At 34.2% G+C, this 25,360-nt stretch overlaps 2 protein-coding genes across 2 annotated transcripts; one reads left to right on the forward strand and one right to left on the reverse strand.

The window, feature by feature from the left end:
- Positions 1-3,201: 3,201 nt before the first annotated feature.
- LOC140866941 (uncharacterized) lies at positions 3,202-6,098 on the forward strand. Its single transcript, XM_073272002.1, has 3 exons — positions 3,202-3,448; positions 4,140-4,474; positions 5,699-6,098. Exons 1-3 carry the CDS (start codon positions 3,251-3,253, stop codon positions 5,877-5,879), a joined length of 714 nt encoding a protein of 237 aa, XP_073128103.1. The 5' UTR covers positions 3,202-3,250; the 3' UTR covers positions 5,880-6,098.
- An 864-nt stretch (positions 6,099-6,962) lies between these two features.
- Positions 6,963-23,860, reverse strand: LOC140862954 (phosphatidylinositol-3-phosphatase myotubularin-1-like). Its single transcript, XM_073265987.1, has 19 exons — positions 23,649-23,860; positions 23,457-23,525; positions 20,403-20,477; positions 19,645-19,716; positions 19,066-19,135; positions 18,761-18,810; positions 17,280-17,569; positions 17,103-17,176; positions 16,960-17,023; positions 16,715-16,777; positions 16,379-16,478; positions 16,140-16,253; positions 15,411-15,580; positions 13,908-13,992; positions 12,746-12,967; positions 9,822-9,881; positions 9,664-9,728; positions 8,540-8,819; positions 6,963-8,020 (listed from the first exon to the last, which is right to left on the reverse strand). The coding sequence occupies exons 1-19, from the start codon at positions 23,775-23,777 to the stop codon at positions 7,502-7,504; spliced, it is 2,571 nt and encodes an 856-aa protein (XP_073122088.1). The 5' UTR covers positions 23,778-23,860; the 3' UTR covers positions 6,963-7,501.
- Positions 23,861-25,360: the final 1,500 nt, after the last annotated feature.

Here is a 25,360-nt window from a genome sequence, read left to right on the forward strand (position 1 = left end):
AAAATGCACCAAGTCTTTAGGAAATAGATATATAGAATATTTTACTGAAAAATCTGCTGCCAAAAACTTTTATAATATTTTGTTGTCATATAAAAACATATATTTTTCAAAATCAATTGTATGAGTGAATGCATGTTTCAAAAATTGTGTTACTAAGGAAGACAACAATTTTGGTGGTTCGCAGCAATGTTTTCATAACCGGACCGGTGATCGAACCGGTCTACTTTAATAAAACGGTCCAACCGATTCGACCGTTTTAACCGGACGGTCAGACCGAAAAATCGTTTATATAATATAATATAATTAATAATATCTTTTAAATTTTAAAAATATAAAAGATGTATATAAATAAACAAAAATATATTTATCATAGTTTAAAAAATAAATAACTATATAAATATATTCAAAATATTAATTATAGTTATATATACTATATTTTTAAAAATAAATTAATTAATTAAAAAATATAATAATAGAAAAATAATATTTTTAACAAAGTACAAATTTCAAATAATCATGTGTATATATATATAATAAAATATTAAATTAAGATTTTAAAATTTAAAAAAATTTAAAAAAAAATTCGAAAATCGGTTCAACCGATTTTCTGGCCGGTTCTTGGGACCGGTTCTTGGCCCGTTTGACCGGTTCTTGACCGGTTCTGAGCGGTTGAACCGTTAAAATGGTTTTTAGAGGTATTTCGGACCGGACCAGTGACCGGTTCCCAGTCGACCCGGTCGGTCCGATCCGATTTTTAAAACACTGGTTTGCAGGAATAAGATGACAATGGGGCGGGGTGGGGCGAGGATGTCAGCCTCATCCGCGTCCCGGTCCTCGAATTTAAACTTCGTCCCCATCCCCGCCTTGAACCCCATAATTTCTTATTGAGGATTTTCCGTCCCATCTCTGCGGGGACAAAATCTTATTTATGTCCCCAAACCCATATATATATATATATATATATATTGCTATTAATAAATTTTATATTAGAATAAAAAATTATTATTCAATTTTATGATAAATACATTAAAAATTTTGGGTAAAAAATTTTGATTATAATATTAACTTTAAAAATTAATCAAATTATTTTAAATAAAAAATATTGCTACCAATAAAAATTATTATTTTAAATAAAATACTATATATAAAAAATTTATTAAGAATATATATTTTAAATTTATCAAAGTAAATAACAAAATATATACATATATTAATATTAAAAGTATATATGTCTAAGTAACAAAAATGAAATTCAAATACTAGTTTTATATTATAAAAAAAAATATTTTGTCATAAACATATATATTATATATAATACATAAATAAATATATAAACTTGAGAATATTAATATTTTTAATTATAATTTTTATAAAATTTTAGATTTTATAAAATTTGATAAATAAAATATTTATACACTTTACTATTATTATTATTATTATTATTATTATTATTATATAATACATACCCGAATATTCACCTCCAAACTCGCCCTGTTTCGGGTTTTTCCCACGTGAAAAATTTTTATCCTTATTCAAGAATATAAAATGTAGCATTGAGTTACAGTAATTAGGAAAAACAGGCGAAGTATTTTGATTTCGAATGACATGTTAACAAAAATTGTCTCTGACACTACTGATACAAATCATTTTCATGTAGAGATTAGTTTATGATTGATTTTGATGATGAGGAGGACACCAAAGTAATTAGATTAATTATTCTCGTTTGTAATTAATAATTGTTGGTATAAAAATCGAGATATTTTATTTTTAACTCATTATTTCATGTCTTTGTTATAAAGAGTTTTGTCATGCACATGAAAGAATTTCTTTTGAAAAATCCACAAGTCGAGAATAAAACCCTTTCTCAAAGGGTTTGTGTTGAAGATATAAGCAACGGAAGCAGCATGGTTACTTTATATTTTTTATGTTCATATGACCAACTCTGTTAATTGTTATGATGCACGATAAAATGATAAATAATTAGCAAAGAAAGTTTAGAGGTTAAAGAAATCATGATATAAAGTAAAAAATATAAAATGAACCAGAGTCCAATTTTGTACATAGAATAGACAAGCTAGTACAAACTTCTAATAATACATCAAGATTCATCAATGACATGTAAATATAAGAAAATAGTTGTCTTTCATATTAGACCAAATGTTGTGTGCCTAGAAACATTGTGAAAACTAGATTTGTTACTTTTGTTTTCAATTCGATATGCAAAAAAGATTGTTGACGTTGAAAAACATAGCTTACAAGAGATCTACGTGAAATATCATGAGTTACTACAAAAACTTGCTCAATTTCTAAAGATTTATTTGTTGTAAGGTTGGTTGTAAAGTTTTTCAATCAAAATTATATTGTTAACCATTTTTTTTTATGTTCCGGTGCCACAAGAAAATCCACCCATTTTATAAAAACACAAAGATTTGCAATGCTCTTTTTTGTTGGATTTCGACGCCATCAAAAATTAAAACTTACGTATCTTAACTCCGGAATTGGGGAAGGAATTCGACCAACACTACGATTTGATGTGTCAAAACGGGCTAGCGGGACGGGCCGGATCACAATTCGTTGTAACCCATCATTAGGGGGCGGGACGAATCGACCCATCTTTTAGGTGAGTTGGGAAAACATTAACCTAACATACCTATTTTAGGTGGCTGGATGGGTCAACCCGATGGGGGGCTCAAGTGTAAATTGGCGGATTTTTGCGGGCCAACCCGCAACCCATCACAACCCACCATTAGGCAGGGCGAGGCGGGCCATGGCGGGGCGGCCCATCTTTTAGGCTTGTTGGAAAATTATAAACTCAATCCACCAATTTTATAAGGTGGAACTGGCAAACCCGACGTACCTAACCCATTGTGACACATCAATTTGAAGCGATCGAAATGTTTTGAAATGCATATGAATTATAAAATCTGATAAAAATATCGAAATGGTATATGATGAATCAAAATTAAAGTAAACTTTTTTTATATTGATATTAGAAATTTTAGAGATATTATAATTTAGAACGAGAGTTGTGTGAAATGAAGAATAAGAGAATTGGTATTTTTAGAAAATTTTAGGTGAAAAAATTACGCAGTGATCCCCAATTAATAGGGGCCAAATTACCCGGATCCGGATCCCGTTCCGGTTCTGTATGTTCTTAGCGGTTTGGCTCGGTTCGTCGGGACCGTTTCCGGGTAATTTATTTGAAGTTGAAAGTCGGGGTAGTGACATCATCAGTTCTACAGCTTGGAAGATGTGGAGAAAGGCTCTGGTTTGCGGCGGTGGAGGCGGCGGCGCGATACGCCACCGATTCTCACATCCTTTGGTACACCTTCACTGGCGCGCAATAGCATCACGGCCATCCTCCACCGCCAATGACGCCGTGAACTCCATGATCCTACGCTCACTTAAAGACCACTATGTTGAAGTCTCCAAAATGACTCCTCCACCTGTAATTATCTCCATCTACAGCTCATGTTTTTTTTCTTTGTAGCATTACAAAATGTTCAGAGCCACTCAAGCTGTTTGAGTGAATGATTATATGAGAAATGAGAACTAGATGGTGTTAAAAGATGGTATTTTCGTACGCATTCATTAGCAAATATGAAATTCTTAAAATCTGTGAAGGAGATTTTGTTTGAGTTAATATATGTAGCGGCAAAAATTGAATTATCTGGGCATTGAAAACTGCTACTGGTAGGTTTTCTTTTTCTTTTGGGCCATATTCAGATGTTGGATAAATTCTTGCTTTTCTTCTATATTGTGTTGCTAGCTGCTTGCCTCAAATGTTTTAACTATTTCTCACGTCCATGGTGAGTTTTGATGATTTGTCTCATTTAAACTAAAAACTGACTTGGTGCGGTACAGCTTTCGTATGACAAACCCTGAAGTACTAGATGAAAGTCGACCTATAACCGTAAAGTATGATGTCTCTGTGATATATGATAAACTGGAATAAACCAGTTTATTCTGTCTGAAAGATAAGTAGTGTACTTCATGTGGGTATATGCACAATGATTGCCATTTGTGTATTTGCTTATCAAATATTAGTAATTTTACCAACGATTTTGAGATTCTTATTGTACGAAGTACCTGAGTTAACGTGTCTGACTCACTAATCTTGTGCGCTTCTTCATCTACAGAAAATTAGCCCCCCTTCTCCATATACTGTTGTAAAGGGGGCACTTGATAGTGGAGGTCCTGTTCTGAAACGTATGTTCCACGATGAGGAGATCAGTTTATCAGTAATGCGACTCATAGACGTTCCCGTGGAATCTAGAGATGACAATGGTGATGGTGACGTCAATCAGTTATTTCTTCATGTTGATATTTCTAAGCCAGGGCAACAGGAGTCTTTGCATTTTCTCTGCGGGCTGTATCCCGATGCTTTGGGTATTCATTCAGTTTCGATGAGACCAAAAGCAGACACTTCAGGATTTCTTGTGGTTCCAACTAAGTACAATGGCCCTGTTTTTGAGTGAGTTGACATGCTTTTTAAAATGTTACTTCTTCAGGTTTTTGTTTTAAATAAGTTATGCTGCAGAGCAAGGTGATTGAGTTTGTTTATTTCAACACCTGATTGTCTTGTTCTTACAGAATAACTTCATTAAAAATATTTTCCATTGGTTGGAGGCTCTTCTGTATTTTATTGTCATTTGAATGTTGTGATTTAGTTTGTATTTGTCAGATGTAACTAGAATTAAGTTCTTTAGTTTTAAGATTTCGATAAACGAGCGAAAGATTTAGATACTAATGTTTGGGATTAGTAAATGAAGCAATGATAAAGGGAAGGCAAACAATAAAATAAAAAAGTCTTTATATGGGTACTTTATTGGAGCTACTGCTTCATTCCCAGTGGCTAAAGTTCATGCATGTTTGAAAAAAATATAAATAAAATCTCAGGTAATAACTACCTTGCTGTTTCAATGGTTTTAAGCTTTCAAACACTCATGAGATGTTCATACAACAGCTGGTCCATTCCTTAAAAACAGTGAAGTTGAAAAAATCCTTAGATAAAAATTTTGAAAATTGTTCTTGTGCTGTATTTTGCTTGTCTTCCTCCCTCTCTGATATACAAGCTGCAACGTAACCATCCTGCAACTTTGCCACCAGGATAATTGGTTTCTAATGCCCAGTAGCATGTGAAATCATTGATATAGGCAACTTGACATTTACTGGCTAGTGGAAACAACGGAAACCCTCTCCAAACCACTGCATTCTATTGTATTAGCTTTTTGATTAAATGCTAAGAGGGGAACAGTGATGAACTAACTGCTGGAGCTATTGGACACATTTCTGTTGAAATTTCTCTTTTTAATTAGAAGTGTGTGTTGCAGATAGGCACCACAAGTTGTTGACTTATTATGAACGTATGTTTGCATGTCTACACTGTAGAATATTATGCCTTGATGGATCTCACTATAATAGGCTCGGGGTCACCTTTTGCGTTGCACGTAGGCTCCAGGGATGTGTAGCTAATTTTGTCTTTTGGCTGCGGGGTTGTTTTGCCATCTTAATTTCCATTTTGTAGTTTGTACCATTACATGCTGTAACCTTTTATTTTATTTTGTACCATTTTGTTGATTTTTTACACATTTTTCTCAATCTTCATTCTATTCTATCAATAGAATTTTGAAACTTATGATAGAACTTCAGGAAGTTGCCTTAAATGACATATCGTACTTGTATGAACAATTGGCAGAGAAGTCGATGAGAAGCTTCGAGATGCTCTTCATGGTTACATTGAAGAACGAGGGATAAATGAGAGTCTTTTTCCTTTTCTACAAGCTTGGCTTTATGTGAAAGATCACAGGGATCTCATGCGCTGGTTCAAAACTGTTGGCCTATTTGTAAATGAGAATCAAAGAATTTTACCAGCTTAATGAGTTGGGATGGTTGGAAGATTCTGCCTTTTCCTATCTTTAGCAATTTTCAAGAGTATATTGAATCTATGAATTAAACGTCTCGCCTCTGTTTATTGCAGTGTAATGTTCCTGAAATAGCGAGCTGTGTTTTACGACTTCTACAGAAATATTGAGAATGTTTGATTTAATCTTGTATGTGATTTTATTTTGCATAGACATATTATAAGCATTTCCTCAAATTCGCAACTGTGATGCTTGAAAGTCGTACGTAGACTTAATGAGTGTTTTTTATCTCTATTATAAATTGAATAATGCTAGAGGTACAATCAATATATCGTACAACGATATTTACAATAATTATGTCGTGATATTTTGCTATTATCTCGTGAGATTTTGATATGATATCGTGAGATTTTGCATTCAATGTATCGTGAGATTTGATAAATTAAAATTTTGTATTGAATTTTTTGTGGTGTAAAAATTGTTGTACAAATTTGGTTGTACATGTAGCATTGCTCTCAATAATTTTAGTTTGGTAAGAGACGCTGTTAGTATAATATATTTGTCAATTTTGTCTCATCGTGGACTATGTTATCAAATTTCATTTTTGATTTGTTCTCTTTGTTATTTTATTTTTAAAAAAAAAATAGTCGTTGTGGCAAGACTCTGATATACGGGAAAAAACTAAAATTGACATATAAATCAATCGACGGAAAAGAAAAACTAAAATCGACAAAAATCAATAAAGATACAAAACTATGACTAAAATTAAAAAGAGGACGACGCTTTGTTTTTCTTTCAGATTTCGAAAGAAATGGTTTGTTTCTGATAATCTCTCTTTCAAATGCACATGTTAGTTATCAAATGGTGAGGCCCAGGATCAAGAAGAATTGATCAATTCTTCTACAACTTACTTCAACCAATAATAGCCAACTCTTCATCTTGCAAGTAATCTTAACCCCGACTTTGACCAGTTTAAACAAATTCAGCTACAATCCAGAAAACACATGTAATTTTTTTAAAGAAAAAAACTTCCCAAGAAAAAGGCAAAAACTCTCAAACGGATTATATTATACATATGAATCGCTACCATGCTGACGCTATATCCTTAAGTTTCCAAATCTGCACTGGGCATTTTCTAAGACCATAATTTGAAGTCTTTTGGTATCAGAGAACAAATTCAAAAATAGCAATGTAAGTCGAGTATTATTGTTCTGACCATAGACAATAATTAGAGCTAACAGTAACAAAGTAAGAACTATACAAATTATTTTGTAATCCGAGAAATGAATGGTAGCATCATCAGCCGTTTGCTGTGCATAATTTATATCTCAATAAATTTCCAAAATAGGTAACTTTGTTCCAATGGTATTCTCGAAAATCTCCAGAAATTGTGCCAGGCCGCCGAGACTAACTCTGTTGCTCTATGTATATACATACTAAAGATGCCAGTATCAAATGCACAGGTCCATCCTCAGTTGCTCTGTTGTATTCGAGTTATTTTGACCCATTGTCGAGATAACTCTCATGGTAGCATCTTTTGCCTACAAAACTTGTGTTTCAACTCAGTAAAATATTTCAGCCCTATATCAGGTCCAAAGGGCATCCCACATCTGAGGCTTAGTCAAAAGCTTCAGCTTCTACTCTGATTGAAAATAGCTGTCGTAAATAGAAAGTCGGTCGAATGCATCAAAATTTGCCTTCAAACCAACAAATTGGCTTCCAAATTGAGCACAACCAGCATCAGGCCACCTACAGCCTCCATCTCCGGCGAGCAACGGGCATAAAGACTCACATGCACGAGTCACTGGATTCATGGGAGTGTCGTCTGACACAAGAGAAACAGAGGCAGAAAGGTTTGGCTTCATGTCATGTTGTAAAAACTCACCAGTTTGCGTTTTTGATGGTGAGAATGCTGTCTGTTGAGGAGCTTCCGTTTGGCTACTTTCGATTCCCACAATGCAATCACCATCTTCTGAGAAGTGAACCTTACACCCAAGTGATTGTACTGCTCGTCTTATAGCTGTAGCTTCCTTCCTGGCTTTCCAAGCCCAATCCCTACTTAAACTGCTGTTGAGCTTTTCGTTTCGTAGCTCGGCTGCCAAAGACTCCATTGCAGCTGTTGCCTGTTCCCCTTTTGCCTCTGCCAACTCTTTTGCCTAAGAACATATAAAATTATCCGACTATTCTTACCAAAGAATTTAGTAGCTACGTAATTTTAGTGTCTGGCTAAGTCAAACCCCCTCACTGAATATTGGGCCACCAACAGAAACATACAACATTGTGACAGCATTTAAAAATTCACGCTACAACTTATCTTATATTTCGTTTTAAATGTTCCACAGCACATGGCCTCAAAATATGTAATCAAAACAATCTATTAACACATAGAAACATATATAGGATTGGAATTTGCTAATTATCCCCCAGTAAAAATCTGAGCTTCACTGTAAAAGAAAAGAGGTCATGCATTCAAAAACCCACCACACCAGCAGGTGCACACACCCGGGAATGGTGTGGGCTGAAGAGATGAACTGGAGGAAGAGGGGGAAGGATGGAGAGATAGAGAGAAACGGTATCGATCGAGGACTCACAGAAAATCTGTCACACGCTACAACCTAAACAAACTGAAACTTATGGTTCATACTTCATGGTGAAAAAAAAAACAATTTAATTACCTTCTGCAACTCCGAGATTTTCTTAGACATGTTTCGACAGTGAGCTTCAATCTCCCCGGCTTGTGCTTCTGATGGACAAGCCCATCGAAGGTGGAACTGAGGCCAGAGAGTTGGGGCTAAAGATGCAGCCGGGGGGAGTAACGGACCTTCAAGTTTTGATGGATCGTAAAAGTGGTTTAAATGCCCATGAGACATATCCTCTGATGCCCGTAAATCAGCCAAATAAATCCACAAGCACGCACATGAATCATAAATACCAGCTTCCTGCCTTTCTTTCTCACTAAAGGGCAGTTACAGAAAAACCATTTATAGAGGTCATCCAAAATGCTAAATCACTTTTAAAAAGACTTAATTAATCCCATGTATTACAATTACTTGCACAAACAAAAAGATGGACACAGGGTTTGTACATCTGAGGCAAGCGCAACCAACAATGGGATTCAACATCTGATAATGTGGAGCATTGTTATTGCTTCAAAATGATCTATAGGTTATACTGATTCCCACAGATATCATTAAGTGTTGTAGTGCTACTAAAAATAATGAGATTCACTGATAGTATAAAAAATTTTGGATTGATGACCGATTTGTCGAATCAGATTAATAAGCTTAAAATAAGATTGCCATTATTGATTTAATTGCTCCAAGTTAACCAGCAAAATTAGCCTTCAGATCAAAAGCCTGAGAAAAAGTTTGCCAAGACGAAAGATGTTGGGATGGAAATAACCAAATCTGCAGATGACCCATGACATGAATATAGGCATGAGATAAGAATAGGTGCCTACAATGGTTGGTAGTTAGCTCCTAGGTCAGTGTTCAACATGCTATCCACAACATCAATGCAGATTAAGTATTCACATCCTTTATATTGTCGTAGGTTAACTTCACACAAGAAAGTATTAAAAAATGGTCTGAGCAAATATGTTACCTACTAGTTCACAGTTCAAAGTCAATTTGCATCAATTATACTAAACTGAATTTCAGTTTAAAGGTTGTAAAAATAATTATCGTGCATACTTTAGCTCAATCTGCGGGCTAATTTTTCGATAAACCAAGTATAAAAAAACATAGCAGGGAAAGAATTTTCATATCATATCGTGTCAAACCAGGGTAGTGATCAATACCTGTTACAAAAGAAGTTCCCAAATCGGCCGGAGAGCATGCAGTCCAGTAAATCAACGAGGAAAATCTGAAATGACAGCAACAAGAATAATCAAGCAGTATTACAGCTGACTGTTAAAGAAATAGGACTGTTCGTAATACACCAAATAAAGATGCATACCGAAGAAAACTCAAAAGCAAAAGGATAGATCCGTAACAATTGTGAAACACAATCAATCCACTGCAGGGGAAAAAAAATTGAATTAATAACCAAAGAGCAAAAAGATCTTAATATATTTCTTAGATGAACTGTCGGAGAGAGTGGGAAACTCAGGATCACATGCTTATACATTGTTCTTTCACGTATGGATTGTGGTCAAGAGCTTTGACGGAATTGAGGTTAATGTCGGTGACACCTCGATCTATACAGGAGCTATACGTTACTGATCTTGCTTTTCTTTTGGGTAAGAGGACGAGAAAATTTTGGTCCTTGGTGGTTCATGGTATTTGTTGGTCGGTGTGGTTGGAGAGAAATGGAAGAATCTTTGAGGATATGGAACAAACGGCGGAAGAGGATTGGGAAAAGATTAAGATACGGATAGCTATGTGGAGTAGAGCGTTTAAAGATTTTCAGAATTTAGCAATTTCGGATTTATTAAGGGATTGGTCTTTTGTTTTTTGTTGATATAATAGGGAGTTGTTAGGTTCTTTTGCAATTAGCGGATATCTTGTCCGCATACCTCTTGTACATTTTTACCCTATGATATAATATATAAAGTTTCTTATCAAAAAAAAAAAAAGACTGCTGAACTCCATTATTAACCAAGAAACCATATATTTAAAGATGATTAAGGTAATAAGAACGGATTCTATGCATAAAGAGAAAAGTCAGGGGACTCGTTGATCTCAAGGGCACTAACACTGAATCTAGATTTATGAACAAAATTCCATCAAATATGTAATTTACATACTATTGACAAATAATTTGAAAATTAATTATTAGTATACAGATAAATATGGAAGACTAATCAAATTGCATTAAACACTACAATCGAAATTTCCACTTTATGGCATGCGCACGTGTCATAGCCATAACGTCACTTCACTAAAAGGTGAGCCACAAGTGATTTTATTAACTAAACAGGAAACCATAAAATAATATGAGTACGCCACTCCAAAACATAACACATGCTTTCAAATCTAAAAGGTGAGCCACAAGCAATTTTATTAACTAAACAGGAAACCATAAAATAATATGAGTACGCCACTTCAAAACATAGCGCATGCTTTCAAATCTACGATCACTACAGTCTTCACACTCTTACCAAGTCTAGACACTGGTGAATGACCTTTTCCCGCAATTTGGTATTATATTCCAACCCAACATAACAGGTATGCCATGGTCCACACTAAAGTAAATGTGGTTAATTGTAAAAAATTTGAAGACAACATCGAGCCACGTGTATCAAAATCAGTACATAATAACTCTTCAATTTGTCAACTCAGGGAAATCGGTTGCCTTCTAAAACACGATCGTACAAATATTATAACATATAAAGGCTTTTAAATTTATGTCACAACATCTGTCGTGGGAAGAGCCACAAATAATTTTCTAACAGATCGCAATCACGAAACTTTGAATGTTTTTCTGTCAGAATCTTCCTGTCAGATCCGTACACAAGCATTGATCACGAAGTTGGTATATGCTATTCTTGATCATCTCAAAAAACTGATTGAAATCATATATAAATTCAGTATGGCACACAAACCAAAAGGTCTCTGGAGAATCTCGGCAATAGCCATGTGTGCAAGTCGAGATAGAGGCAGCAGTGTTGATGATGCACATTAGGCCTTAAGGTGCAAAAACTTATGTGTATTAATCTCAATAACAGAATCTTATTTATAGTGTGTAAGGTACAAGTTTAATTGAAACATTTCTGAATAAAATTTACCTATACAAGGAAAATATAAGCAATATGACTTATAATGGGTTTAATACAAACAAGATTTTAATTTTGTCTAGTGTAACATAAACTACATCTCCCACAGCATTGCCCCTAGCTCACGCCCACCCGCACCGCCATCCATGATTTGTTTCTTGGCAAGTTCTTTATTTACATGCAATGCTCAAATTATTTGTAGTTACGACCAGTTTTCCGATCTGATTAAAACTAGCCTGTGTAACAAAACAAATATTTGTCTAGTATAAAGTATGAACTTGGTGATCTTTACTTGTGTTGTCAAATTCGGAGATTCTTTAAAAAAATATTAGAAGTTCTACAGTTGCCATTAAGTTATTTGAAAATTATCTGCAGGTTTTCTTCATATCGGATATCGTGACATAAATTTGAATTCTGTAAATGTTTCAATCATTTGTATGAACAGGGTTTTAAAAGAAATTGAATACCCCAGTTCCTGCCAGTTTAGATACATGGGGAATTCCAATAGGATAAATGCCGCACAACCGTAACTAAAAATTCTCTATTCAATTAGCATGAACCGCTAAAAGAATTTTCCAATAAGGCTCATTTTAATCGCATACCATATAGGCACCCATTACTGAATTGTATGTCTCCACTGATGCTAATGAAATTCAGCGACAACAAATCAAAGTAACAAAAAACAAAATTTAGAAACTACAGTTATACATAGAGTGTTTCATAATCATGACGAAGGACATTAGTAAATTCCTACTGATCACAGCAATCTCAGAATATTTTTTTATCTTTGCATATGCACTTTTATCAGGATAAAGTTAGCCACAAAATATAAATATCGTTGATTGAAATGAATGCCTTACAGAAAGATGTCTCACAGTTTACAGTTAGCTTGTTGCACGTTTATTCGAACTATTCATGCATCCAAAGTGCTAACCAGAAGAAGCTTGTAAAGCTTCTGCTTACTATATGGAAACACAATGCTCCTTGCTATAACTAGATTCAAAAGAAGATTCACTTGGTGATATATGTTTCAAAATATTTAAGTGGGGTAAATGCACATTCTAGAAGTTCACAAAAATGTAACACAGACATGTAAGTATTTCCTTGAAAGGCTACAAATAAGACAATAGGATAATTAGCAGCCCTAAATTTCTAGCAAATATACCTGCAGAAAGATTGGTGAGTAACTATTTTGACTATGCGAAGAAGACTGCGACTGAGATGCAAAAGATCCAGATGATTGGCGCATTGGGGAAGATGGGATGCTCCCTGTAGAAGCCTGCCGTGATAATTCAAGAGGGACACTTCCAGTCCCAGATACAGATGGAATTCCCAGACGATCTGAAAATGGATGACCAAATGCGAGCCAATCTTTTTCTACAAGTGCCTGAATTAAAGGAAAGGATTGAACCCCAGTTACTAAAGCTAAGTCCAACAGTAATTATAGCAAATATAAGCCTCTAAGTATCACTATAATTGCTTGAAAAATACAACTAAAGACCTCAACTCTTTTTTTTTATGATGTAAGAACCCACAGCCGCTACCTTTCGGTGCGCACTTGGTAACCTCCGGACGAACTAAAAACCTCAACTCTTGGTCATACAATGTGGGCGTGTTATTTTTATTGTCTTTCAGGATTATAAAATTTGTTAGCCACAAGGAGGTTTTTTTTTATGATAAACGATAATATATTGTATACGTGAAAGATATGATTACAAAAGGCGGACAAGAAATCCGCGAATGACAAAAGAAGGTTTTCTCTCTTGTCAAAAGCAGAGTTCTAGTGGAAAATCTTTATATGTTTAGGCGTAGTGTCATACTAAATTTTCTTAGTTTATTCATCACTTACAATTATATTCTTGACTTAAATCTTGTTGGTTCGGTTCTTATTCCTTGTATGTTTTTTTCCAATCAACATATAGTTTTATTTTTCATCAATTAAGTATTAAAATATATGTAGTTGCACACAATGTCTTACAATCTTTGGCGACACTAGACTTGTATAGGGATTGGAGATTGGCTCTCATTTAGATTGATAGCTGACTTTGTTTGCTTCGGACACTAGTATGCTTTTGTGGACCACTGGTCCACTGTTTGTATCCTAAGTAACTTCATATTATCAATAAAATTATAGTTTCTTATCAAAAAAAAAAAATTTGTCTCACAAAATTTTGAGGAGGCAAAACTCAGATCAAATACATGTTTAAATATAGTCCAAAAGCTAGTGCATATAAGGTAAAGTTCAGGCCACTTGAAAGGGTAAAAAATTTAGATAACAAAAATTGACACATAAAAAAGGAAAGATCCAGGGGCATAGAGCTCATAACCTGGAAACCTTTAATTGTCCTATAATATGGATCGAGTAGCAAGCTTGCAAGGGAGACCAATTGAGTTGTTCTATCCCATCCATCACTGAAAATAATTATGTAACATTTAATAAAAGGAATACTACATGTAGGATTTACTAAGTAGAAATAAGAACTATGATGGTCACAAGCACCAACATGAAGACAAGCTCCATCCGAAGAAGCAGGTTAATGTCATTTCTCATAATACAGCAAGGACTAAATTATACAGATTAGAGGCGAGATCTAAAATTTAAGCCAGAATATAAATTACACTGTTGCTCTTACAGCAGTTACACAAATTAATATGCACCGTGTTCAAAATCCGAAACAATGTCTATGGATGACGAAATTATTCACAGCACAGACAAACTTTAAGAACCAAATTACTGGAAAAAAATCTCAGAACTGTCTCATAAAATCCCAAGTGAACAGATTGAAATATGCGCGGAGAGAAATACTTCCCATACTGGTGAGAGCAAGACAAGGTGATCAAGTTTTATAGAGGTTCATGAATACAAAAGCATCAATTCTATATCAATATCTCAGACTCCATGAATTAATCGGCCTCGTTAATCCAATGTCTGATTCATGAAAATGAAGACAGTCGTTTTTCTCAAAATAATCGTCCATTTTCAAAACAATCCTCAATGGAATAATCCAGCAGTTCACTCCAGTAAGTTAGAGTGCTCCGTCACCCACTGTATGAATCATCGCAAGTCTTGTCTCAACAGTTCAAAGTCGTGCCAAAAAGTAAATGCAACTTGCACGTTGCAAAACAGGTTTATAAAAAGTCAATGGATGTTTCTAACCATGTCAGAGAAGGTAAGCAAGCATAAAGTGAAGTAATGCAAAAACAGACATAGCTAGTCCAGAGTTAGGCTTTCATCATCGAATATGTCAATACAGCAACACGATCTACGAGAACTTTCGCATCCATAATTAAAGGTACAAAAAGCCATGAAGAATCTGAACATGTAAAATATATCAAGAATGTGAATTAATTCAGCTAGTATTTTATCAGTTTACATCCACAAACGCAATTTGGATGGATAGATCTGATTTGGAGGAAATGATTTGATTTTGGGAAGGATTTGAGGAATGAATTTCAAATTACACTCATCTTGCGTGTTTTTGAAATCCACCACAATTACTGTGGAAATTGTTCCACTTGATATAAAATCAATTTGAAATTCACTTAAATTTAATCCATCCAAACAAATAAGGAATTTGAAATCATGAATTTATTGTTTAAATTCATCAATCCAAACACAACCTAAAGGTATAAAATCCAAAAAGAACTGCCACACAAGTGGAAAAATAGGCATAAATTTAGAAGGCAATGACGGACGGGTCCAATTGACAAGTCTTTGTCCTATATGTAACCATATGCTTTTAGACAAAAGATTTCTGCCTTGGTTAACATTATAGAATAACTTCCTGCTTATGACTATAACTACGAAATAATGCTCAAGATATCCTCACCTACAATGAACAAGCACTGTTGCTGATTCTAGAGCAACCCGTGCAGCAATCCAAGCAGAACCGGCCAAAACACTTTGAACGTGAATCAACCAACCACTATCCCCGAGAGTTGAGACAGATGCGGACATACTGCTGAGATTACCCCCTCCCCAAGTCCATCCACCATGCCTCTATCAATCAAAAGGCAAAGGAATGAGTCAAACTATATCAATGATCAGCATACAGAAATTCCAGCATCAGTGTCACTTTTACAATAGCTAGTTAGTGGTTGATTTATCATAACATCAACATGTGAAGTAACATGACTAAGAAAGGTTTAAAACATTGTCATTTCTTGGAAGGTCACAAAACTTATTGAGCAGCAAGAATTGCTTCTTTCTTGTAGTCCAACCCAGAAAACCATTTTCTAAATGCACCAGCTAAATAGGTGGGCAAGATAGTCCATTAGCACCAGAATCTATTTTTATGTTGTGCTTCTGTAATTATATTTATCAGGAATGATGAGGTCCAAGGTTTAGTTGCACAAATTTGGGGAAAAATTGGGTGGTTAAGTTAGAGGCAGAAATTGATACTATTAGTGGATAATGTGGATCAGAAGGTGTACAAGTGAAACCGGATATTCCAAGTCTGAATGCTATATTTTGACTACACGTAAAGGCGCCACTTTGACTCTGAAAATAAATTAAGTGGTAAAGGTAGGATCAAGGAGGCATGCCAGCAGAAACATACCAAAAATGAAGACATTCCATCAGATGAATTGGAGCCATGAGTATCTACATAGTCCCTGAGCCGAACAAGGCTCTCTCTCATAGCATGTATATTATCTATCCCAAAGAAGACGATCTGAAAGAACTCAATGTGAAATAACGTGATATATCAACAAAAAGGGAAGAGAGAATTACTAGCCAAAAACTAAAAAGTCCTATGATATTGAGATGCACAATTTCAAATCTCGAAATGATACGGACCTCAGATTGAAAATAATTAGAAGATGACTCCGATCCACCACCCATTGCTCCATTTGCTAAAGCATTTTTCCTAGGTCTTGCATCGGCAATATATAATTTCCTAAATGAAAATTATAACTTCATCAGTATAATCTTCAAAAAGCAGATATTTTATGTGACGTGCATCATGATAATTTTTTTGGGCCATTCAGTAGTTTGTGTATCATCGATTCATCATATATTATGGTAGAATGAAATCAAGACAATAGCAAAAAAGGAAGCCAAAAGGGAATGTTAATAATTAAAATTACTGCAAGAATTAGCATTAAAATAAAAACAAAACGAAAATAGCACTACCTACGGTCCTTCGTTCCAGCAAGTTGAGTACAGAGTGCAGCAACTAGCTTCTCATCGGCATTGCTGCATATAAGTTCATAGGGACATGGACTCAGAAACACCACCATGGGAAATAAGACAATGAGTTACATTCCATACCCTTATTAGCCCAAAATTGTTTATAGTCACATCTCGAAGATTTTAAAACATAGTAGCTACATTACAAAAACCGTAGAAGCTACATTAGTTCACTTCTCTTAATTCACCTTCTCATATTCATCATGAGTCCAACCAGCGGTTGGGAAGAACGCGCCAGGACAGCTCCAGTTCCTACAGCTCATCATCCAAAACAACTAAACAAAACATTAAGAATTAAAAAAAATTCTTTTGAAACCGAAATAGCACATACCGGGATCACACCATGAAATTACGGGCAATCTACATCGTGCACGAAAGGAACAAGCCTGCTGTATTTCTTCATCCCTAATGATAGCAACCGAGCAAGTACAAATACAACAGTGCAACATATGTGTTACTCCTGAATTGACTTCGAAGAACAAAAAAAACATCAAGCAGAGTACCTTACCCAATAGAGTTTGGAACAAGCAGCGCAAAGGGATAGGTTGAGCACATTGTATAGGTAGAGTTCACTTTGCTTATCCTCCACCGTTCATTAGACAAAGTGAATGTACCATCTTCAATTGTTCCAAGTGTAGCATGATGTGACCTTAATCTGAGAAGCCGGAGATACTCATCAACTAGCCGCAGCTTAGGGTTTGTGTTACTGAGTCTTGATGGTCCAAAGGAAAACGCATAAAGATCCCAGAGTCTGGCCAGCCTAGTGCATCTTATTAATGCATCATACACAGCACGCCTCTGCAAAAACACCATATTTCACAACAGGATTACGTTTGAAGCATATAATTTGGAGTTGTATTTAAAACCATAGGAGAAATTAAACAAGGAAAAGACTGAAAAATTGAATGCAAATTCTAACAAGGGAAAATGACGAGATATGAAGTCCAACACCAACAATTAAACTGACAAATAGAATTCAACCAACATAAATATGACCAACTAAATAAAGTAAATGAGCAAGAGAGCGTGATAAATATACATGGTTAACCACATCTTCAACAAATTTTCTCAAATTTAATTTGCCTACCGAGTTCGTATTGCATAGGCTCAGGCTGAACAAAAGAGACAGAAACAAGAAATTCAATTGAGCTACTTTGCACCATAGATATTTGTACAAAATACAAACTTCTACCTCAAAAACAATTGAGAATTTTCTTGCTAATGTCAGTTAAAGTGTCATGATACAAAGCCCTAAGGCTCTTAAGAATGAAAGGAAAGGCTGCATTTTAAGCGCATTTTCATGGGCAGGGAAGGTTAATGAGAGTTGAAATCAAAGTTATTGTGATTCAGAGCATTATTAGATTGTTTAGAAACAAGTTATATTTGAGTTGATAAATTTATGATGTAGTTACATTCAATTTCTTTTAACTCATAACATTGGTAAACCAATATAAATATAGCTTTCCTCTCAGGCTGATTTGATGAATGCGTTTTCTTATTGTTTTTCAATACGCATTGCAGCTGGAAATTCAGATACAACTCATATATTAACTATCTTGCCAAAACACTTCAAAGCAACAGCACATCGACAACCGACAACCAAAGAATTTCATTTGCCCAGAATTGGGGGGAAGCATACGAAAAGTGAGAGAACAATGCAAAAAAAAGTCAAACAATAGTTCAAGTACTGTGCCAATTTTTTTTCTTCTTAAAATGGTATTAGTAGGGCTACTTTTGTTTGTTTTTCAAACCCATATTTCTTTCCTGAAAAATCAAAAACATGTTTCATCTTATATTATTATATTTTTTTGTCTCAAAAATGTCTTGCCTCAGCTGCGTCGAATCGAATCCTTCCATGTTGAACCCTAGCTCGCTGAGCCCAGTTATTCAGGCTAGGGTTCAGGGTGGAAGGGTTCCCACGGGAAAATTGGGAAAATAGACCTGGCCAAGGTCAAATAAAAAAAAATACCCCCCATCAGAACGACTTACCTGTTTTGTTCGAGGCCGAAATCCAAATACGATGATTCTCATGTCTTTGCCTGCAATCATAGTAAAAACAGTAAATTTGTCACAAAAATCGGCAGCACAATAACCTACAAATCAACTGGTAGACAAATAATCTACGGACGAATTATTTAGGAACAACTGGAATTATCCTAATACATAAACAATTAACCACAAAACATTCCAGTTACTTTTCTTATCAAAGAGTGCTTGAACTGACTCGAAATAAATATAGAGAGCCTATTAACAACTAGCTTATCATTTTTTAATGAGAAAGGGATGCAGCATACCAATGACCTGAAGCAACCGTTGTGATGGAGTTTTTTCAGGCTGCTTGGGGCCTGATGGAACCTTAACAATCTTCAGCAAAGAAAAACGTGCGCAGAATCATAAGAATTATAATCTTGGGAAACAAGGTAATCTATATGGTCGTAATTAAGTTTAACCAAGAGTAATCAAATAAACATGGCCTGAGGGGTTAACAGTGTAAGTCCAAAATATAAGTCTCATTGCATCCGAGACAATACGTAAACATTTTTTTATAAAGCACACAAATGGGTATGTACGCTGTGAATCTAAAATAAATTCCCTGGAGTTAGAATAGAAACTTATCCACAGGAAAGTAGCATAATTGTTTCTTTAAAGCCAACTTCCAATCCAGCACCACCTCCTTTTCCCAAATGAATAAAAGAATATCAACTTAAAAAATAACAATTAATTTAACCATACGAGAAATAGAGGAGAAAGAACTAAAAAAATTTCAGAAGCTTCTGCAACAAAGAAGAGTGTCAAGCAACAGATAGATCATTAAGCAAAGCATATACAATTTAAGGTCTACAGCTAAAGTAAAAGAAAAATAAACTACTAACCATTTTTCCGAACTTCTCTATTGTCGCCAACGGTATGGTGCCAAGTCCTATTACATTTCTAGATTGATCACTCTAGAAAAGGAGAAGTAAAATCTAGTAAGAAAAGGAAATATAGACAAAAATAAAACTTCAAATTTTCAAAAAATTGCTTGTCAAAAAAGTCCAGATTCTCAAAGCATATAAAATTTCCTGTCCCAAAAGAAATGAAAAAAGCTAGTGTGTTTATTTTCTTATAGCTATTTTATATTAAATTTCAACTAAGTCTTAACCATGAATAAACAACCGTAAGTATAAATTTCCTTTCAAACAGTGATGGCACGATAAAAAAATAATGGATCATATGAATGGGCAAAATACTTGCAAACTGTTTGTTTTATTTGTTGAAACAAAAAATCAATTTGTTGACAAACAAATTGCCTATGTGCCACCATCAACAGACTGGATTCTTCCTAGATTATGCATGACAGGTGCATAATCAAAGAGAAATCCAAAACTTAATTTAAAGTTGTGAAAATGAATCGGAAAAAGTTCAGTTGCGATTTTTCATAGGTTTTAATTTAGTGTTATGAAGTTCAATTTAATAACGCACTCCTTGAAAGATGGCAACATGGTCATCATTACCTTTTTCAAATAATGCATAACATTAATGAATTGGTTCACAAACTTGTAAGAATTTTCACACCCAAGAAATTTGCCCCATACTACCATGCAAGAGTTGAAACAACTGAACATAGGGACATATTTAATGCTTTACTCACAAGGAAAAGAAGACGGAAGTTCGTAACGAATAATGTACCAGCTTCATCAGTATTCACAAGAACGACGCCGTAACCCTGGAGGAAAATTTCAAATCTCAGTCATCCTCCAGATATTATATAAAAATGCTAACAAAATATTAAATCTGCTATCATATGTTTTATTTATTGATGTCATCAAACATAAGCCGGCAAGACAAGAGGTTTGATTGCTGCCCATGCACATAAGCTTGAGTTTCTGTTCACATGCATACATTCACGCATACTAAAAAATCTTATATTTATGGGGCATAAAATTTCAATAACCAATGCAGACATGAATAAACATGACACAAATTACTCAAGTCTAGAAGTGTGAGAACAATTAAAGGCTTAATGCAACTGCAAATGCATCATTGGACACGACCAATATTGCCAAAAAAAAAAAAGAAGATTCAAGTCAGGTTATAGTTAAAATGCTGGGTGACAGAACTCGGAAATATAATGCTTCACTTTAATAGGTAGTTACAGTCATTTCAAGCAACTGCATATTTCTTCAAATAAATGGCACAAAATCTTAAATCAAGGACACGCGTTGCTCATCATGAACAAATTTAAATACGAAACTGACAACTATATACAAATGATTTTCAACCATTAAAGCAGCGTATCCGCTACGGATTACTCAGATTCTGAGGGGGGTGGATAGTTGGATTGTTCATTCACCATTTGACCAAAATTTTCCAGTTCAATTTTGAATGGTTTGGCAGGTTATAAACATCAAATTTCACCACACATTTATTCCAGTCTCGAGATGTAATATATTAGCAGTGTCTCGATATTGAATCACTGAGAGAAGGAAGAGAAAAACCTCTTAAAATCAAGCAAACACAGTATCTGTAACTATATGTTTCTAATTAGACTCTTAATCCAAAATCACCGATCAATTTAAACACAGAGCTACAGGAATACCAGATCTTCAATAAATTAACATGTCAGCGCTAATGCAGATCAACGTCACTTAAATAAAATGGCTGAAATGAGGGGCTCACGCGCCCAACAATCCATGCACTGAGAATGCAAATACTTCAATTTTTTCTTGGTCTGTTATATAAGCTAATAGAAAGGGGGCGGAAATAATTGCAGATTAAATAGGAAAATGGAATGTAGTTAAAGATAGGAGAATAATGAAATACAAATTGAACTCAAAAAGGAGAGTCGAGCAAGGGAAACATATGTAAATTAATATTAGAACTTGGACTTCCAGTTATGAATTTTTAAATAAGGGCATTGTAGTCATTCTGAATGGTATCATAAATGTTGTACATCATTAATTCTACACGCTAAACATTTAGATAATACCATATTTTAATGATCATATCAAGTCTTTGATTACTCAAATATCCATCACTTAATCATTCAATTCCATCATTCCAAGAAAAGATAATGTAAATACATGATAAGATATTCAATCGTCAATGAAACTAGTGGATTGCTGATACAGTTGCAAGATCATGCAAATGAATGAGTTCGCTACAAAAGTTCATGCAAATTCAATAAAATTTATTCTATTTCTAGCAATGTTCTAAAAAGCGCTAGGCGGTAGGCGGGCGGCTACCCATAGCCTAGCGCCTAGGCGGCAGGTCGCCTAGGCGTTTTTTTTTTATAGCCTAAACTGTAAATTTTTCTTGGAATATTCGTAAGTTTTACTATAAAAATATAATTTTTATGTTTTCTTATTATGTTTTTTATATAAAATATATATACTTGTAAAGTTGTAATAATAAATTAATAATAATATACGAATATTATCATATTAATAGTTTTTTAATATCAATAAACTACCATCATATATATGTTGGGCAAATAAATTTAAAACAAATAAAAAAAAACCTAAAACTCGAGGTGGGCTAGGCGAATTTGGGACCGCCTAGGCCATTTTGGGCCGCCTAGGCGGCCGATTAATTTCTTTGCGCCTAGAGGCTCGCCTCTACAAAAGGCGAGGCGAAAGGCATCCGCCTACCGCCTAGGCGGGCCTAGGAGGCGGCGCTTTTTAGAACACTGATTTCTAGACCGTGAAAGTAAAAGCTACTGAAAAGTTAATGAAAGGAAGCCAGAAATAGTCCATTAATTAAAAAAAAAAAAAAAAAAAAAGACTAAAAGGTGCCAAATTTCAAAAGACCATAGGCCACTTAAAGTACTTGAGATCTAATATTCACAATATTAATAGTAAACATGTAAAGTTCATTAACAACACACAGCTTCTAGGCACCCTCATGTTAACATGCTTTCTCCACCTGAGCCGATTGTCCGCATATGTCTTGTGCATGAAAGCTATAATAAAAAAAATCTACACGCAATCCAAGTATAACCAATGAAACACTGCAAGTCACCCTTAAGTAACAAATTGTTTTTCCATCTTTAATCTCCACCTCCTCTTATAAACTATATATCCAAAATTATAGCATACATCCGATCAGTATTCAGTATAGCAATAGTCTCATCTGCATGGGCCATAACCAAATCTAATGAAGGTTCAAGATGCAGCGGTGCCATAGAGCCTGTGCCCAAATTCAAGCCCAGTCATGTGCTTTATCCCAATGAAATTCACGAAGGTGCTACACTCGAACATCGACATTCATGAAGTATAAATAAATTATACAAATGCATCGTGCATTTGAAGCTCTCTTAAGTGGCAACTTTAGTGGAGCACTTCACCCAGTGCCTAGAACTGTTCCTCTTGTGCTTTTAATAAATTTGGTCAAATAATGAAATTTAAGCAAAATCTGCTCACGATTGATTTCTTAAAGCTCAAATTTTGAAAATAGCCTTAATTTCAATCCCTTCCCGAAAATCTATTACAGCTGAAAACATGGAATGTGATCATGAATCGCCCGTAGACTATTGAAAAACAACATTTACATGTGCCATTCAAAATTATTTAAAGATTTGTGTGAGGCAAACCTTCAACCCATTGCCAATTTCCTAAAAGTTTAAAACCAGCAAACAAACAAGGAATAACCACAAACGTTCACCCACGAAAAAACACCGATTCAACATATATAATCACGTACGTACCTCCACTATGACTTGCTCCGCTTCAAGCAAGAATTGTTGTAATCCTTGAGGAACAGACCTCGAAACAGGCTGCAGCATCACTCAAGAGAAAAGAAGGGAATCAATCAATCCCAATTGAATGTACGAATGGCGACCCCATTAAGTAATCAAACCCTAATGAGGGATTAGTGAAAAGAGTGAATTACTACGTACATCAACTTTGGTCCACTCAATGGCGTCCCAACTACCGGCGCCTTCGATCCTCTCCGACTCCGTGAGTCTAGCCTCGGGCTCTCTCATGGGCGGCGTCCGCCGCGCCGACCGACTTCTGGGCACAGACATTTTATCGTTGCGGTGATTTGAGAAAAGCGATCCTTGTTGGAATAGTTTTGTGAAGAATGAATGCAATGCAGGTCACCCACTGACGTCAGACCAACCGCGACGATTATATATTACTTACTTTTCTCTTTTTATAAAATGGAAAATTTTACATCTTCCAAAAACTTCTTTATTTATTGCTTTTTTTCCAAAAATAAAAAACTTCTTTATTATTAAAAAATAACTTGATAAAAAAAAAAAATTTTTTTTTTATTTCACTTCCCTTGAGGAGAGATGTGATGGAAAATCTAATATGTTTAATATTAGACTATGGTTCCGTTTGGTTTCAAAAGTCAGGCCAAAAAATCATTTTTTTAAGTGCTTTTCAGTTAACAAGGTGTTTGGTTAACCAAATAAGCACTTTTTTAAGGCAAAATTAGAGCTTTTTCAAAAGCTAAAAATTGCAGCTTTTAAAAGCACTTATTTTAAAAAATCTCTATAAAATCCAAACGGGCTCAAAAACTTCCGTCTCCCTGTAATTGTTTATGTCGAACAAGCTAATCAGCTGTTGGAAAATTATGATTTTAATTCATATATGTATATATGTAATTTTTTTATTTAATATATGTTCAAAAGTGAATATTATTAATATTAAAAGTTAAACACGCTGACGTAATGTAACAATTTGTCAAAAGCGGGGAGAAATATTTAACATGTGATTGATCGTATTAAATGAACAAGTTGACTCAAATCAATAAAAGAATATCTACCTCAAAAAAAAAATTAAAAGAATATCAGCCCCTTTCAATTACATGTTGAGATAATTCAAAGCTAAATAAAAACAACTGTCTATAATCTAAATTGAAAATATTTCGAACATTTTTCCGTTTTTTTTATAACTTTATTTATTTACGTAATAAATAAGTTTAAAAAAACCTATAATTTGATTTTCTTTAAGATAATTAGTTGTTTTTATATTGAATAATACTAAGGCTCCGTTTGATACCATTATTAATAATCTATGTATAAAATTATCTTGTCTAATCAAACGTTCTTTTCATCATATTATTTATCCATCTATTAATTATAATTTTGCATCAATCAAATCATTAATTATTTATCTTACATCAATCAAATCATTGAATTGAAATTACTATATTACCCCTTATAAATAATATTATTTAGAATTTTTTTATTATTAAAAGGATAATATGGTAATTTATCATTTTTATATAAAATCTAATCAATCAAATCAAATAAACTATAATCTATCAATCAAATTAAATCAAATATTCACTATCCTTTCTTATTTATTTTTTTATTACATTAAATTACTTATCTATATATTATTTATCTCATCACTCGTACCAAACTGAGTATAAAGGTACAACAAATATCGTGTATAATGATATTTACAACAATTATATTATGAGATTTTATTATTTTATCTCGAGATTTTGTATTAAAGGTACAACAAATATAGTGTATAATGATATAAGTTAAAGACACTCGGAATTCGATTACAATTTGATTTTCGTTACAATAATTAGCTTCTTTCTGTTTTATATTATTTTTTAATTTTGATTGTTGTAAGCCAATTCTATAAA

This window comes from Henckelia pumila, chromosome 4, assembly GCF_033568475.1.
Source record: "Henckelia pumila isolate YLH828 chromosome 4, ASM3356847v2, whole genome shotgun sequence".
Taxonomy (NCBI): domain Eukaryota; kingdom Viridiplantae; phylum Streptophyta; class Magnoliopsida; order Lamiales; family Gesneriaceae; genus Henckelia; species Henckelia pumila.

What these genes read in the sequence shown, in the direction of transcription:
- LOC140866941 (XM_073272002.1), top strand. Translation starts at nt 3,251, where the DNA reads ATGTGGAGAAAGGCTCTGGTTTGCGGCGGTGGAGGCGGCGGCGCGATA. An exon ending in CCAAAATGACTCCTCCACCT is followed by an intron (nt 3,449 to 4,139) that starts GTAATTATCTCC and finishes CTTCATCTACAG; the next exon opens with AAAATTAGCCCCCCTTCTCC. An exon ending in TACAATGGCCCTGTTTTTGA is followed by an intron (nt 4,475 to 5,698) that starts GTGAGTTGACAT and finishes AACAATTGGCAG; the next exon opens with AGAAGTCGATGAGAAGCTTC.
- LOC140862954 (XM_073265987.1), bottom strand. Translation starts at nt 23,777, where the DNA reads ATGTCTGTGCCCAGAAGTCGGTCGGCGCGGCGGACGCCGCCCATGAGA. An exon ending in GCTGGAACGAAGGACCGTAG is followed by an intron (nt 16,479 to 16,714) that starts GTAGTGCTATTT and finishes ATTTTCATTTAG; the next exon opens with GAAATTATATATTGCCGATG. An exon ending in AAATCTCGGAGTTGCAGAAG is followed by an intron (nt 8,021 to 8,539) that starts GTAATTAAATTG and finishes ATATGTTCTTAG; the next exon opens with GCAAAAGAGTTGGCAGAGGC.